General features: G+C 42.8%; 1 protein-coding gene across 2 annotated transcripts in view; it reads right to left on the reverse strand.

Annotated features, from left to right (window-relative positions):
* Positions 1–16,256, reverse strand: part of CCDC171 (coiled-coil domain containing 171) — a 104,575-nt gene that overhangs the window by 40,233 nt on the left and 48,086 nt on the right. For both annotated transcript variants that reach the window (XM_077250025.1, XM_077250017.1), the window contains exons 10-11: positions 16,079–16,181; positions 6,237–6,340 (exon numbers count right to left, since the gene is read on the reverse strand). In XM_077250025.1, the coding sequence (XP_077106140.1) occupies positions 6,237–6,340; positions 16,079–16,181 (207 nt within the window). The remainder of the gene's footprint in view (positions 1–6,236; positions 6,341–16,078; positions 16,182–16,256) is intronic.

The raw sequence follows: 16,256 nt of genomic DNA on the forward strand, positions 1-16,256 counted from the left end.
CCACATTGATGACATTTTAATCATCTGGACGGAGTCTGAGCCACAGCTAAAGTCATTCCATGAACAGTTTAATCAATTTCATCCAACCATCAACTTGACACTCAACTACTCCTGCACTGAAATTAACTTTTTGGACACCATTATTAAGCTGCAGAACAATGAAATGGAGACATCCCTGTATCAGAAGCCAATCGACCGTCCAACATACCTTAAATGGGACAGTTTCCATCCAAAACACATAAAAAACTCCATTGTCTACAGCCAAGCCATCAGATACAATCGTATATGTTCCAACCCCATGGATAGGGATGAACACCTTGGTCGCCTCAGAAAGACCTTTTTGAATCAGGGCTACCATCCAAGAACAATTGAAAACCAAATTACAAGAGCCACCAGAATATCATGGAATCACCTGCTACATTACAAAGCTAAAGAAGAAAATAACCGGGTACCTCTAGTAGTCACCTACAATCCAAATCTGGAGGTGCTAAGGGGAGCTGCACGGAAATTACAACCTTTACTACAAAAAGATGCCCGATTACGATCCATTTTTCCAGACCCCCCCCACTACTGTGTTTTAGGCAGCCCCCAAATCTAAGAAGCATCATTGTCAAAAGCTCCCTGTCCTCTCCCACAGCTGCAGGAACCTTTCCCCGCAAACAGAAAAAATGTAAAACCTGTCCATTTATAATGACCACGGACAAGATAAAGATCCCCAATTCACATCAGGACTATAAGATCCCAGGTACTTTCAGCTGCGACACTTCTAATGTGGTGTACCTAATTATTTGTACTAAATGTCCAACTGGGGGTCTGTATGTAGGGGAGACAGGGCAAAAACTGAGAACAAGGATGAACTCTCACCACCACACAATAAAAGAAAAAAAGAATGGATCTACCTGTGGCAATACACAGTGGCAATGTCTCGAGGATCACAGCATTATGGACATGAGATTACTTGTATTATAGGGTAATTTCAAATCTCAGAGAGACAGAAGAGTTTGGGAGTATAAATTGATGACAACTTTTGACACACTCAGTGCAGGAATGAATGTGTCACATGGAGTTATGTCTTTTTACATCAGTTAAGGAATTTGCTCCTCAGACTGTGTGGGGGCATCATAACACAGAACTAGACCCCAATCAGAGGACAATAAAACATTCACACGCTTTATCTATGAACTGTTCCAATATTTATGCACACAACTGTTTATCACTCTCCCATAATGGTAATTCTGCTTCACGTCACTTGTCTTATCTATAGCATTATTTCTGGGCTGTATTGTGCATAAATGTGTGATTCTTCAGAATTTGTATTAGTCTATGCTTGATGAAGGGACCTGAGTATTCTCAAAAGCTTGCAATTTGTTACCATCTTTTCAGTTAGCCATTAAAAGGTATCAACCACTGAGGACTCTCAATCTAATATATAAAGCTGAATGTGTGTGTGTGTGTATGTATGTATGTATGTATGTATGTATGTATGTCCGGGATTGGCATCTGAACCGTAGCAGCTACAGCCACAAAATTTTGCACAGTCACACGTCTGGACCCCGAGAGCGTCATAGGCTATGTTGTGAGGTGAAATTTTAACCCCGCGCTTTCCAATTCACCAAACAATTTTGCCCCTATCTACATAATGGGGAAAAAGTGAAAGGAAAAGTGTTGGAGGCGTCGCAGCTACAGGCACAAAATTTTGCACAGTCACACGTCTGGACCCTGAGAGCGTCAAAGCTATATTGTGAGGTGAAATTTTAACCCCGCGCTTTCCAAGTCACCAAACAATTTTGCCCCTATCTACATAATGGGGAAAAAATGAAAGGAAAAGTGTTGGAGGCAAATTAACAGCTGCCAGATGTGAACAAGGGGGACTTAAAGAATGACAGCGATGGCACCAAAGAGTATATACTGTACAGTTGCTAAGGTGGGGCCCCAACATGGGATAATCACACCACCACGGGGATATGAACACACACACAAAATGCGCCACACACTACCACGTGCTCGAACACATATACCACCCTCAGTGCACATTTCACCACACATACACCAACCTCGCCACATACAAGTAGAAACACAAAAGTCGCCGCTCAAAACTCGCCACGCGCAAAACTCTCCACATGCAAAACTCGCCACACGTGCAAAACTCGCCACACGCAAAACTTGCACACGCAGAAAAATTGCCACACGCAGAAAAATTGCCACATGCACAAAAGTTGCAACACATGCAAAAGTTGCCTCACACAAAACTTGCACATACTCAAAAGGCACCACACATAAAACTCGCCACGCGCAAAACTCGCCATGCGCAAAACTTGCTGCACACAACTTGCTACACTAACCTGTCACATGCAACTCGACACACAAAAAGTTGCTACACGCATGTCGCCACACAAAACTCATCTCACAAAAGTCCCTACATGCATGTCGCCACACGCAACTCAACACACACAACTTGACACACGAAACTCGCCCTAAAACACACACAAGTCTGGTATCCTTCAAAAATAAAAATCTGATTAATAAGCAGACAAACTACAAGAGCAACAAATGTACCATATAGGAATCCGGCAGCTGTCAGTCACATGACCAGTCTATTATGTGTATGTGTGAGCTAATATATACTGCCAGGGGGTGGGCTTACTGTTGGCTGGGGATTTATCAGGCTGCCATTTTAGCTTACAAATACTGAGGTAAAAATACTGACCAAATAACGTGTGAACGAGGGCTAATACAGGAGGAGATGGCATACAGCTATATACTATATACAGGAGATGACACACAGGTATATACTATTTACAGGGGAGATGACACACAGGTATATACTATATACAGGAGGAGATGACACACAGATATATACTATATACAGGAGAGATGACACACAGGTATATACTATATAGAGGAGGAGATGACATACAGGTACATACTACATACAGGAGGAGATGACATACAGGTATATACTATATACAGGAGGAGATGACACACAGGTATATACTATATACAGGAGCAGATTACCTACAGGTATATAGTATATACAGGAGGAGATGACACAGGTATATGCTATGTATAGGAGGAGATGACATACAGGTATATACTATATACAGGAGATGACACACAGATATATACTATATATAGGTGAGATGACACACAGGTATATACTATATACAGGAGATTACATACAGGTATATCTAATATATAAAGCTGAATGTGTGTATGTATGTATGTGTGTATGTCCGGGATTGGCATCTGTACCGTCGCAGCTACAGCCACAAAATTTTGCACAGTCACACGTCTGGACCCCGAGAGCGTCATAGGCTATGTTGTGAGGTGAAATTTTAACCCCGCGCGTTCCAATTCACCAAACAATTTTGCTCCTATCTACATAATGGGGAAAAAGTGAAGGGAAAAGTGTTGGAGGAAAATTGACAGCTGCCAGATGTGAACAATGAGGACTTAAAGAATGAGAGCGATGGCGACAAAGAGTATATACCGTACAGTTGCTAAGGTGGGGCCCCGACATGGGATACTCACCACACACGGGGATATGAACACAAACACAAAATGCGCCACACACTACCACGTGCTTGAACACATATACCACCCTCAGCACACATTTCACCACACACACACACCAACCTCGCCACATAAAAGTCGAAACACAAAAGTCACCACTCAAAACTCGCTACATGCAAAACTCGCCATATGCAAAACTAGGCTCACGCAAAACTCGCCACACGTGCAAAACTCACCTCATGGAAAACTCACCTCATGCAAAACTTGCACACACAGAAAAATTGCCACATGTACAAAAGTTGCACCACATGCAAAAGTTGCCTCACACAAAACTTGCACATACTCAAAATGCACCACACATAAAACTCGCCACGCGCAAAACTCGCCATGCACAAATCTTGCTGCACACAACTTGCTACACTAACCTGTCACATGCAACTCAACACACAAAATGTTGCTACACGCATGTCGCCACACAAAACTCATCTCACAAAAGTCGCTACATGCATGTCGCCACACGCAACTCAACACACACAACTTGACACATAAAACTCGCCCTAAAACACACACAAGTCTGGTATTGTCCTTCAAAAATAAAAATCTGATTAATAAGCAAACTACAAGAGCAACAAATGTACCATATAGGAAATACGGCAGCTGTCAGTCACATGACCTGTCTATTATGTGTATGTGTGAGCTAATATATACTGCCAGGGGGGAGGGCTTCCTGTTGGCTGGGGATTTATCAGGCTGCCAATAGCAACCAATCACAGCTCAGCTTCTATTTTGCTACAGTTAATTAACCTGAGCTCTGATTGGTTAATATAGGCAACAAAGACATTCTCAGTATAACAAAGCTAATATATGTTGTGAAATGCTTCTATTTGCTTAGTTTTTGCCTTTTAATAATTACATTTCTATCTATTTGTTTTGTGGTTTTTGTGTGCAGAATAAATTTTTGTTAACACATTCTATTTTGCTAACAGCAGTCATTAACCCGGGCGAAGCCGGGTAGTACAGCTAGTTCTAAATATTTTTCTATCTCAAGCTCAGAAATTAGTTGAAAAACAGGTCAGATTTAATGGCGCAAATAGAACTATTTAATACACAATTCTTCCCTAGTAATTACAGCACCGAATACTAATCAATGGGATAAGCTGTCCGCTGCATCCAACACTGCACCGTGAACGGAAACCACAACAGAGACGCAAATAAAGCCTAGGTTACACTTTATTTCAAGATATTTGTATTTTCCAATGGAGATTTCTGTGTATATTTGAAAGGCATTATATTAAAGGGGTTATTAGAAATTTGGCTTATTTTTTTCGTATGGTGCTAATAACTTTCCAGCAGTTATTTGCGGATTGCTATGTTAATAAAGCAGTGCCTTCTCTTCAGCTCTCCTGTCAACAAGGCATCTCTTCCGATGTCATGCTGATTGACAGTTGGATTCCTGAAGCCGGAGACGGCTGTCAATCATCATGCTGTCGGAAGTGAAGCCCTGTCAGAGCTGCTCTGTTGACTTGAGATTGAAGAACGGAGGAGAGTCACCTCATGAGCCGGAAGAGATAGTCACTGGGCAGAACAAACCGTTAGTTAGCAATCACCTGCTGGCAAGTTCTTATACCTGTATATTGTGAGCCCCATCGGGGACAGCGATGATAATGTGTGCAAAGAGCTGCGGAATATGATGGTGCTATATAAGCAAAGCATAATAAGAAATCTTGCAACTTGATTTATTTTTCTTTACATTTGTAGATCGAGTTATATAATTTTACTTTTTTTTTTTTTAATTTTTTAACTAGAAAAAAAGGGGATGACAAACATTTAATCTTATTATTTATTTTGATCCGCAGTGTTTACTGACAGTGTGCACATACCCTTAGATTTCGTTAACTTTTTTTTCCCTAATTACACATTTTTTTGTCCCATTATGAGACTTGTAGCCCGGAATTGTTTCATAGCTTGTGCTATATACTGCAGTGAACATTTGCACTTCCAACGTGACAATGATCCAAAACATGAGGTTTATGATTGAAGTAGAGAAAACTGATCTTCAATGTTCTGACCCCAACATCATTGACACCTACATGAGAACACAAACATTTAATTTTGCGCTAGACAAGCAAAGGGTTTCCAGGACCTGACATTTTCTTTTTTTCATCAAGGATGTGACTTTTTTTGCAGCAAAAGGAGGCAATACAATCTAAGGGAGTGCAAACTTTGGAACAGGAGCATTTCTTTATTTCCTTTATTGCTATGGCTTGTGGACTAACTTTGCTATTCGGTGATGTATGACAGATTCATTTAAAACTCAATAAAAAAATAAAAGATCTGTTTTATCTCACGTTTTCGTCAAACGTGTTGCACAAGTTACAAATTCTGCCCAGGGTAAGTAAGCACGACTCAATTCTTTCCTCTTTCAAATATATGAGCCACTTCTTCATGCAAGAAAGGATGCTAGGTTTTGAATGAAGATGAGACTAAATAAGCAGAAATGCCTGGGTTCATAATGTGACTAAACCTGTAAGTGAACTCATTTAATTCAGCACTTTAGGCCATGTCGGAAGGAAAATCGATGACAGCAGTGATTTCATTCGCTTGTGCTGGAAAGCTGTCAAGTCTCAATTCCCAGACCCCAGACCTTTGATATAAACTGGAGGAAGAAAAAGCTACAGCAGGCCAGAGGCGAGTTGTTTGGAGCCAAAAAGTGGCAGCGTTACCTCATTAGACGTGCTTTCCAGCGTGTTCTGGTAATCTGTCAAGGTATGTCTCAGAGCCGCAATAACAGCAGGTCCAGCAGCGATATCTTTATCACTGAACGTCCCTGGGGAATACAAGTAAATGATAAGACACGGACAAAGTCACAAAAGGTTGTTAAACACTTGTAGAAAAAAAATCAAGATACGTGACTTCTCCTGTTATATGAGCCATCTTAATCATTTTAACTAGTATAAGTATATATGTAGAGATTATAATATATATCTATATATATATCTATATATCTATCTATATATATATCTATATATCTATATATATATATATATATATATATATATATATATATATATATATATACACACAGTACAGACCAAAAGTTTGGACACACCTTCTCATTTAAAGATATTTCTGTATTTTCATGACTATGAAAACTGTACATTCACACTGAAGGCATCAAAACTATGAATTGACACATGTGGAATTATTTACTTAACAAGACAGTGAGAAACAACTGAAAATATGTCTTATATTCTAGGTTCTTCAAAGTAGCCACATTTTGCTTTGATGACTTCTTTGCACACTCTTGGCATTCTGTTGATGAGCTTCAAGAGGTACTCACCGGGAATGGTCTTCCAACAATCTTGAAGGAGTTCCCAGAGATACTTAGCACTTGTTGGCCCTTTTGCCTTCACTCTGCGGTCCAGCTCACCCCAAACCATCTTGATTGGGTTCAGGTCTGCTGACTGTGGAGGCCAGGTCATCGGGCGTAGCACCCCATCACTCTCCTTCTTAGTCAAATAGCCCTTATACAGTGCAGTGGCAAAAACCATCAAGTGCTACAAAGAAACTGGCTCACATGAGGACCGCCCCAAGAGTCACCTCTGCTTCTGAGGATAAGTTTATCTGAGTCACCAGCCTCAGAAATTGCAGGTTAACAGCAGCTCAGATTAGAGACCAAGTCAATGTCACACAGAGTTCTAGCAGCAGACACATCTCTACAACAGCTGGAGACTTTGTGCAGCAGGTCTTCATGGTAAAATAGCTGCTAGAAGAAGAAGAGACTCGTTTGGGCTAAAGAACACAAAGAATGGACATTAGACCAGTGGAAATCTGTGCTTTGGTCTGATGAGTCCAAATTTGAGATCTTTGGTTACAAACACCGTGTCTTTGTGCGACGCAGAAAAGGTGAATGGATGGACTCTACATGCCTGGTACTGATGCTCAGTAATGTGTGTGGCCTCCACGTGCCTGTATGACCTCCCTACAATGCCTGGGCATGCCCCTGATGAGGCGGCGGATGGTCTCCTGAGGGATCTCCTCCCAGACCTGGACTAAAGCATCCGCCAACTCCTGGACAGTCTGTGGTGCAACGTGACATTGGTGGATGGTGGGAGACATGATGTCCCAGATGTGTTCAATCGGATTCAGGTCTGGGGAACTGGCGGGCCAGTCCATTGCTTCAATGCCATCATCTTGCAGGAACTGCTGACACACTCCAGCCGCATGAGGTCTGGCATTGTCCAGCATTAGGAGTAACCCAGGGCCAACCGCATCAGCATATTGTCTCACAAGGGGTCTGAGGATCTCATCTCGGTACCTAATGGCAGTCAGGCTACCTCTGGCGAGCACATGGAGGGCTGTGCGGCCCTCCAAAGAAATGCCACCCCACACCATTACGGACAGACTGCCAAACCGGTCATGCTGAAGGATGTTTCAAGCAGCAGATCGCTCTCCACGGCGTCTCCAGACTCTATCACTTGTGTCACAAGTGCTCAGTGTGAACCTGCTTTCATCTGTGAAGAGCACAGGGCGCCAGTGGTGAATTTGCAAATCCTGGTGTTCTGTGGCAAATGCCAAGCGTCCTGCACGGTGATGGGCTGTGAGCACAACCCCCACCTGTGGACGTCGCGCACTCAGACCATTCTCATGGTGTTGATTTCTAATCGTTTGTGCAGACACATGCACATTTGTGGCCTGCTGGAGGTCATTTTGCAGGGCTCTGGCAGTGCTCCTCCTGTTCCTCCTTGCACAAAGGCTAAGGCAGCGGTCCCACTGCTGGGTTGTTGCCCTCCTACGGCTCCCTCCACATCTCCTAGTGTACTGGCCTGTCTCCTGGTAGTGCCTCCAGCCTCTGGACACTACGCTGATAGACACAGCAAACCTTCTTGCCACAGCTCGCATTGATGTGCCATCCTGGATGAGCTGCATTACCTGAGCCACTTGTGTGGGCTGTAGAGTTCATCTCATGCTACCACGAGTGTGAAAGCAAAACCAACATTAAAAATTGACCAAAACATCAGCCAGAGAGCACTGGTAAGAGATGTGGTCTGTGGTCCCCACCTGCAGAACCACTCCTTTATTGAGTGTGTCTTGATAATTGCCAATAATTTCCATCTGTTGTCTATTCCATTTGCACAACAGCATGAGAAATTGATTGTCAATCAGTGTTGTTTCCTAAGTGGACAGTTTGATTTCACAGAAGTTTGATTTATTTGGAGTTATATTCTGTTTAAGTATTCCCTTTTTTTGAGCAGAGTATATACTGTATATATATACATACTGAGTATGTACTGTATTATATATATATAAGTTTGATTTAATTAGAGTTAAATTCTGTTGTTTAAGTGTCCCCCTTATTTTTTTGAGCAGTATGTGTGTGTGTATATATATATATATATATATAGTGAGAGAGAGTTATTCTGTATAAAATATCGGCACTAGTGATGAGCGAATATACTCGGTACTCGAGATTTCCCGAGCACGCTCGGGTGTTCTCCGAGTATTTGTAAGTACTCGGAGATTTAGTTTTCAGTGCCACAGCTGAATGATTTACATCTGTTAGCCAGCATAAGTACATGTGAGGGTTGCCTGGTTGCTCGGGAATCCCCACATGTACTTACGCTGGCTAACAGATGTAAACCATTCAGCTACGGCACTGAAAACTAAATCTCCGAGTACTTACAAATACTCGGAGGACACCCGAGCGTGCTTGGGAAATCTCGAGTACCGAGTATATTCGCTCATCACTAATCGGCACCTTTTAGAAGCACTTGTAAATGATGAAATTAATAAAGCACAACCACATTCTGCAGCGCTACAATATATTTAATGTTCCCTGCATCTGTATAGCCCGATTCTCATTTCTATAGGAGCTAAGAAAATTGCAGCCTTCTTGGTAATATTTGGGGCTTCCATAGAAATGAATAGAGAGATACACTAGCAATACTGCCTCTCCATGCAATGGCCCCCTTCTGTAGGTACATGCATGTCGAATTAGTGCAAGATGCATCTTAGTATGTATGGCATATCCTGTCGATATGCCGTAAATTTCCCTTCTCTTTTCACGTTAGTAAATCACGTGAAATATTAAGCCTCATTTATCATAGCAATTTAACTGTAAAACTGTCCTGTTTCCCAAAACAACCAATTAGTGTTCAATTTTCATTTCTTAAATTAGTGAGAACATTTCAATTCTTGAGAACACCGATTCTGTTAGGCCCCTTTCACACATCAGTTTTTTGCCATCAGTCGCAATCCGTCGAATTTAAAAAAAAACGAATCCGGCGACTGATGGCCCCGGATCCGTTTTTTTCTCATAGACTTGTATTAGCGACGGATTGCGACAGATGGCCTCACGTTTCATTAGTCTTTCGCCGGATCCGTCGAAAATTGTTAGTCCGGCGGCCGGAGACAACGGACAAAGTAACGTCTTTTGTGTCCATCGAAACGGACAGCGACGGATCTGTCGCCGTCCGTCGTTTGCTCAAATGGAAGGCTATAGTCGCCGGATTTTTAACTGAGCATGCTCAGATTTTTTTAGGATCCAGTTAGCCAGATCCGCTAGTCGGATCCGTCGAAATAACGAATCCGTTGCATCAGTATTTCACAATCTGCGACGGATCTGTCGAGCCAAAGGATTGTGACTGATGGCAAAAAACTGATGTGTGAAAGGGGCCTTAACAGCGTAGCAGACAAGGCAGCCCACAACCAGATAGGCCCTTCTGGCATTTGCCAGAATTGCCAGATGGCCAGTCCGGTCCTGGACACCACTCCAGCAGAGAAATAAAAAAAACAAAAATGTTTTATTGCTGCTTTGGGCTATGTGCACACGTCCGGAATTGCCGCGGAAATTTCCGCGGCAATTACGGAACTCCCTGCCGCGGGAAATACGCATGCGGAATTGGCATGTGTTTTCCCGCTAAACACTAGCGTTTTGCAAGCGTAATTAACTTGCAGAATGCTAGCGTTTTCCAACCGATCTGTAGCATCGCTTGGAAAACTGATTGACAGGTTGGTCACACTTGCCAAACATAGTGTTTGACAAGTGTGACCAACTTTTTATTATTGATGCTGCCTATGCAGCATTAATAGTAAAAAGATATAATGTTAAAAATAATAAAAAAAAAATTAAAAATGGTTATTCTCACCTTCCGACGGCCCCCGATCTCCTCAGCGGTGCACGCGGCGGCTTCAGTTCCCATGGATGCTTGGCGCGAAGGACCTTTGTGATGTCACGGTCACGTGTCGTCATCCCAGGTCCTTCGCGCAAAGCATCCATGGGAACGGAAGCCGCTGTGTGCACCGCTGAGAGGACTCCGGGGGCCATCGGAAGGTAAGTATATCATTATTTTTTATTTTAATTCTTTTTTTTTTAACAGGGATATGGTGCCCAGTCCGTGGAGGAGAGTCTCCTCTCCTCCACCCTGGGTACCAACCGCACATGATCCGCTTACTTCCCGCATGGTGGGCATAGCTCCATGCGGGAAGTAAGCGGATCAATGCATACCTATGTGTGCGGTATCCCCGCGATTCCGCAAAATTAATGAACATGCTGCATTTTTTTCCGGAATGCGTTTCCGCTCAGGAAAAAAACGCAGCATGTGCACAAAAATTGCGGATTGCATTCTAATAATAGGATGCTTAAGGCATGCCTTTTTTTTGCGGTTTTATAGCGAAAAATCAGGAACGTGTGCACACAGCCTTAATACGAGTAACACGGACAGCTTTTCATTTAAGTAATTTTTAAAAATGAGGCCCAATATCTTTAGGAAGGGCACATCATGTGGCTGGGAGACAACTGGCTGTAGAAGCAACCTTCCTTACTGTCAAGAAATTATGGAAACCAACCTATTATAGCTTAGTGCACAACCACTCTACACCTGAAGGCACATAGGCTCAGGGAGAGATAAGCTCCTTTGCTTTATACTTATAGGGGTTTCCAGTCTAAGGGATCATACTCATTTGGGAGAAAAACGGACGAGTGCAATCCGATAAAAAAAAAATAAAAATTGGGACCCGTGGAAGCGTGTATAACGCGAAACGGCCGTCGTCCTGTTTCTCTGCCTGTACCATCTGCCCTGTACCTGCTTGCATTACCTTGTCCATGCAATTCGTTTGAAATAAAGGACTAAGGTTTTTTCGTCACTGGATTTTGTGAAGTGTTGCTGCATTTTTTCTTTCTTTTAAAAAAATCGGATTGCACTCGGACCAATGTTATTCAATGGGTGACATCTCATCTGCGATTTTTTCTCAGCTGAAATCGGACTAAGAAAAAAATCGCAGCATGCTGTGATTTGCTGCGTATTTCGGATGAGACTCGCCAATGTAAGTCATTAGATGAGGAAAAAAAAAAAGGTGCACGGCATACGGACCATCCATATGCCATCTGTTTTTACAGATATATTACCATTCTGTGGCATAGAATACTGTAAATGGTCCTGTAAATGATTGTAGAAAAATAGTTGCAGCGGAAAAAAATGCATTGCATACACATGTCATACGGATGCTATGTGAGAAAAAGCATGACACTCGCATGGCACTCGTCCATTTTTTTTTTCGGTCCAGATTACGGACCGTTTTTTTTTTCTCGCAAATGGGTCTGAGCCCTAAAACTACAAGTCTGCAAGCACTCTATGTGACTGCAGACTTGCGAATCCTAACATTATGCGCACTGCACTGTGAGGATTCTCTTGTGTCGGGAGAATAGGGGATGTGATCGCAACTATGCGGTCATGTGCCAACTAGACTGTATCCAGCCTCACTCAATGCAAGTGAATTGAGTAATGAATAAATTGACCAAATTTAACTTTGCAGTCTTCTACACCTAGATGATGAATGCAATTGCTCCTAAACACTACCATAAACATCAATACGCAAAAAACACATATGTGTATAGTTACAGCGTAGTTAGGGAAGGATAGGGAATTTCTAATCAAAGAATCTTAGAAACTAGATTAGATTATGGCAATTAATAGCCAATTAGGATGAAAATTATTTTGCATTTAGGACCACTCCTTTAATGTTCCCTGAGAATAAAAAAAAAAATAAAGAAAATGTCATAATAAATAAATTCATAATTACCTTGAATTAGCAAATCACAACTGTTTTGTCTATAGAGCTAATGGTTATAACACATCAAAATAGCTGCCGTCTTGTTACACGGACAGAAGCCTGCCCTAAAATGTTAACAGGTCAGAAGCAAGTGTGCATATGTACTAGGAAGCTTTGTTCCTCTCCATTCATGTGCAGAAAAATATCCTCCAAGTGGATATTTTTATCGAATACTCGAGAAATTAGGGGTACCAATGTAAGAAGAGGCTGCTCACACTGCTGTCCACACTGACATTCTGATCTAATTCTGGAGATACCAGGAGTCGTGAGGTGAGGTAAGAGGCTGCTCACAACCAGTCATTCAAATCTAATACTGGGGATATCAGGTTGCTGAGGCAAGAAGAGGCTGCTCACACTGACATTCTCATCTAATAATGGAGATATTTGTGCTTCTGAGGTAAGAAGAGGCTGCTCACACTGCTGTCCACCCTATCATTCCGATATGATCTTGGAGATACCAAAAGTGTTGAGATAAGAGGAAGCTGCTCACACCACTGTCCACCCTGTCTTTTCGATCTAATACTGGTGATATCATGAATCCTAAGGTAACAAAAGGCCACTCACACATCTGTTCACCATATCCTTCTGATCGAATACTGGAGATATCAGGGATACTGAGGTAAGAAGAGGCCGCTCACACCCGGTCTTTCTGATCTAATACTTGAGGTACCAGGCATGTTTAGTAAGAAGAGGCTGCTAACACTACTGTGCACTGTGTCATTCTGAAAGCTAAGAGACTGCTGTGAGCTAAAAATTGCCTGACAGTATTGTGGCATAGATTATCTTCAGATGACAGCAGCTGGCACAAGCATCTGTCCTACCCCCACCTGTCTTCGTAATATTGGACAGGTTTCTGTCAAAGAAATATACAGCGGTACTAAAATGACAACCTTGCTTGAAAAACAAGTACGATTTGCATTCAGGTATTTCTATATTTCTATTTTTCTTTTTCTATTACCAGAGAAGCCTTTACCTCATTCTGTGGCTAACTATGTACAGTAATACACAAAGGCTGTATAAACCTAAAGGTTGAAGAATAAAAAAAATTACAAAATATTTTGTTTTCTTTGAAAGATTGACAATAAATATGGGATAGAGCCGATCATAAGACTGTAAAGCTGGGATCACAAGAACGTTGATTCTCTCATGCGAGAGAATTGGATTGATTATGGTAATGACTCTTAGATTGAACTCTGAGCAGAGCTTGAACAGAGTATCAGCTTAGTGTGATCCGAGTGTCTAGGATGAGAGAATCGTAGCACAGGTGCTGAGAAGAGGGAGAACTTAATTTATCCATCTTGTCCATTGTCTCAGTCTGCGGGAATCGGACTGCCATTGACGTCTTAGTGCAGTCCGATGTTTTACACACACCTATAGACTTGTATAGGTGCACGCCACCCAATTTGCGCAGCAAACTGGCATTTAAAATTACCACAGTGTGTATGCACACCTATGCATTGCACTTCTGCCAATATACGATCTGGCTCAAATTTATGTTTTGGTTTAGATTTTTGTACTTGTCCAAAAAGGAGAGTGGCTCCCCTTTTTGGGCAGTTCATTGTATTTATACAGCATTCAACAGGAAGGTGTCTGAACAGTCAGGACACAAGTTTTTTATTTTTTAAGTTCCAAAATGCAATCTCCGGAGACTACTCTTAAATGACATCTCTTTCCATGGCTCACAGCTCCAAACCAATTCCAAGAAATATCAAGCTATCACTGGCAAATACCCATGCTAAGAGGCTAAGAGGTGATTACTGATACCAGAGGGGAGTGGAAAAAGTAGAACAGCTGAGATAACTTAGGAGGAGAGCTCTAGAGCAGAGGTCCCCAACCGCCGGTCCGCGGACCAGGACCGGGCCGTTGGGGTTTTTCAGCCGGTCCGCGGCGCCGCTGACAGCTAGCGCCGCGTTTTCTGCCGTAGCCGTGACAGCTCGCAGCTCCCGGCAGAGAACATTATGCAGGACGGGGTGGGGCGTCGGGCGGGTCTTAGTGACGCAGCCCTCCACACTGTGAACACAGTGTTCCTGACGGGGTGGGGCGGCAGGCTCTCCTCACTGACACGCCCCCGGCAGAACATGTTATGTGGGGCGTGCTGGGGCAGCAGACTGGCTTCAGTGACGCGGCTCCCGGTACCGGTGTTCAGTGTGTAGCGCTGCTAAGCAGCAGCGCTGTATACACTGACGCTCAATGTACAATGCTGCTACTTAGCAGCGCTGTACACCGAGGTCCCGCCAGCATCCTCCCCATACAGCGCTGCTCAGGCAGGAGCAGGGACAAGCAGGTCATGTGTGTCCAGCGCTCCTTCCCCTCCTGCTAGCTGCGAGTTGGAGGGGGAGGGGCCATATGACCAAAGCCCCGCCCCTGCCCCACCCCCACCGGGCCATGGAAAACTGTGGTCTTGCTTAAAGCCGGTCCCTGGTGCAAAAAAGGTTGGGGACCTCTGCTCTAGAGGACAAAACCGAACAGCTCATCTCTTGCAGCACTAGAAGAAGGGAAAGCTGCACAGCTAACTGGAAGGCAAAGTAGATCCAACCAGTGTAGGTTTGTATTTAGCCAAACGCTGCGATCTTCTGACCTCGGAAATAAAGGAAAAACTCTGCCGTGGGACTCCTGTACTACTACTATTCATTTACTTACTACACAGTATTTGCTTATTTGGTTTTTAACTTAGGTTCTGCTGGTTAAATGGCCACAGTGTGAATGCCCACCTATGCATTGCACTTATACCAACATATGCTCTGACTCAATTTTGTTAGGTTTTCCCATAAGTGATGAGTAGAGCACAGGTCACACATGTGCATTGCTGCTCTATTCTAGTGGAGAAAAAAAGTTCCCAATCGGTGCAGGTTTGAGCGGTCGGGCCACCACCGAACAAAAAGTTATCATCTATCCTGTGCATAAAAATAACTTTTCACCAAACATCCCCTTTAATAAAAATGACAAATCTGTTATAGTTTGTGTTTTAAGATAATTGTGACTTTAATGAATATCATGAAATATTAATTGACTATAAAATAGAAAATAGCGGCTGCTGATACAAAAATTCTCTTGTTAAGTCTTTAGTGTCCTACATGACCTTTATGAATCTCCAACCTTACATGAGATGTAGAACTTGGCTTAGTCCCATGAAAACATCTGCTCCCTTTGCAGGTACATTGAGAAGACTTTTCTCTCTGTTGGATTCAATGTCTAACCTGTGTGCCCTTTCCTGATGGGTCTCCCAAATTATACAACTAGTAAATCAACGTATGGACTGACAACAGCAGGTCCTCTTCCCCTTAGCCTTTCCCGGGCAGTCAGCATAGTGGACTGCTGTGAGGACTACTTCAATCATGTCATCAAACGAGAATGTGCAGGGAAGGTGACTGAAGGAGACATCTGTATAATTCCCACAATGGAGTCATTTTATAACATTGACAGATGCATCTGTCATATTGGACCTTCAACTAACCTGATAGACGATGGTTTGGCGTTTTAAAGGTTTCCACCAGTATCTGCAGTTCGCTCATGTTACATCCGTAAGCCTCCTCCAAGGACAGCTGGTTTTTTTTGCTCTGATTAACATTAAGAAAGTCATTACATTTCATAATTAAACATAAAAGCCATGTACCACCATCACTGCATGAAAT

This window comes from Ranitomeya variabilis, chromosome 1, assembly GCF_051348905.1.
Source record: "Ranitomeya variabilis isolate aRanVar5 chromosome 1, aRanVar5.hap1, whole genome shotgun sequence".
NCBI lineage: Eukaryota > Metazoa > Chordata > Amphibia > Anura > Dendrobatidae > Ranitomeya > Ranitomeya variabilis.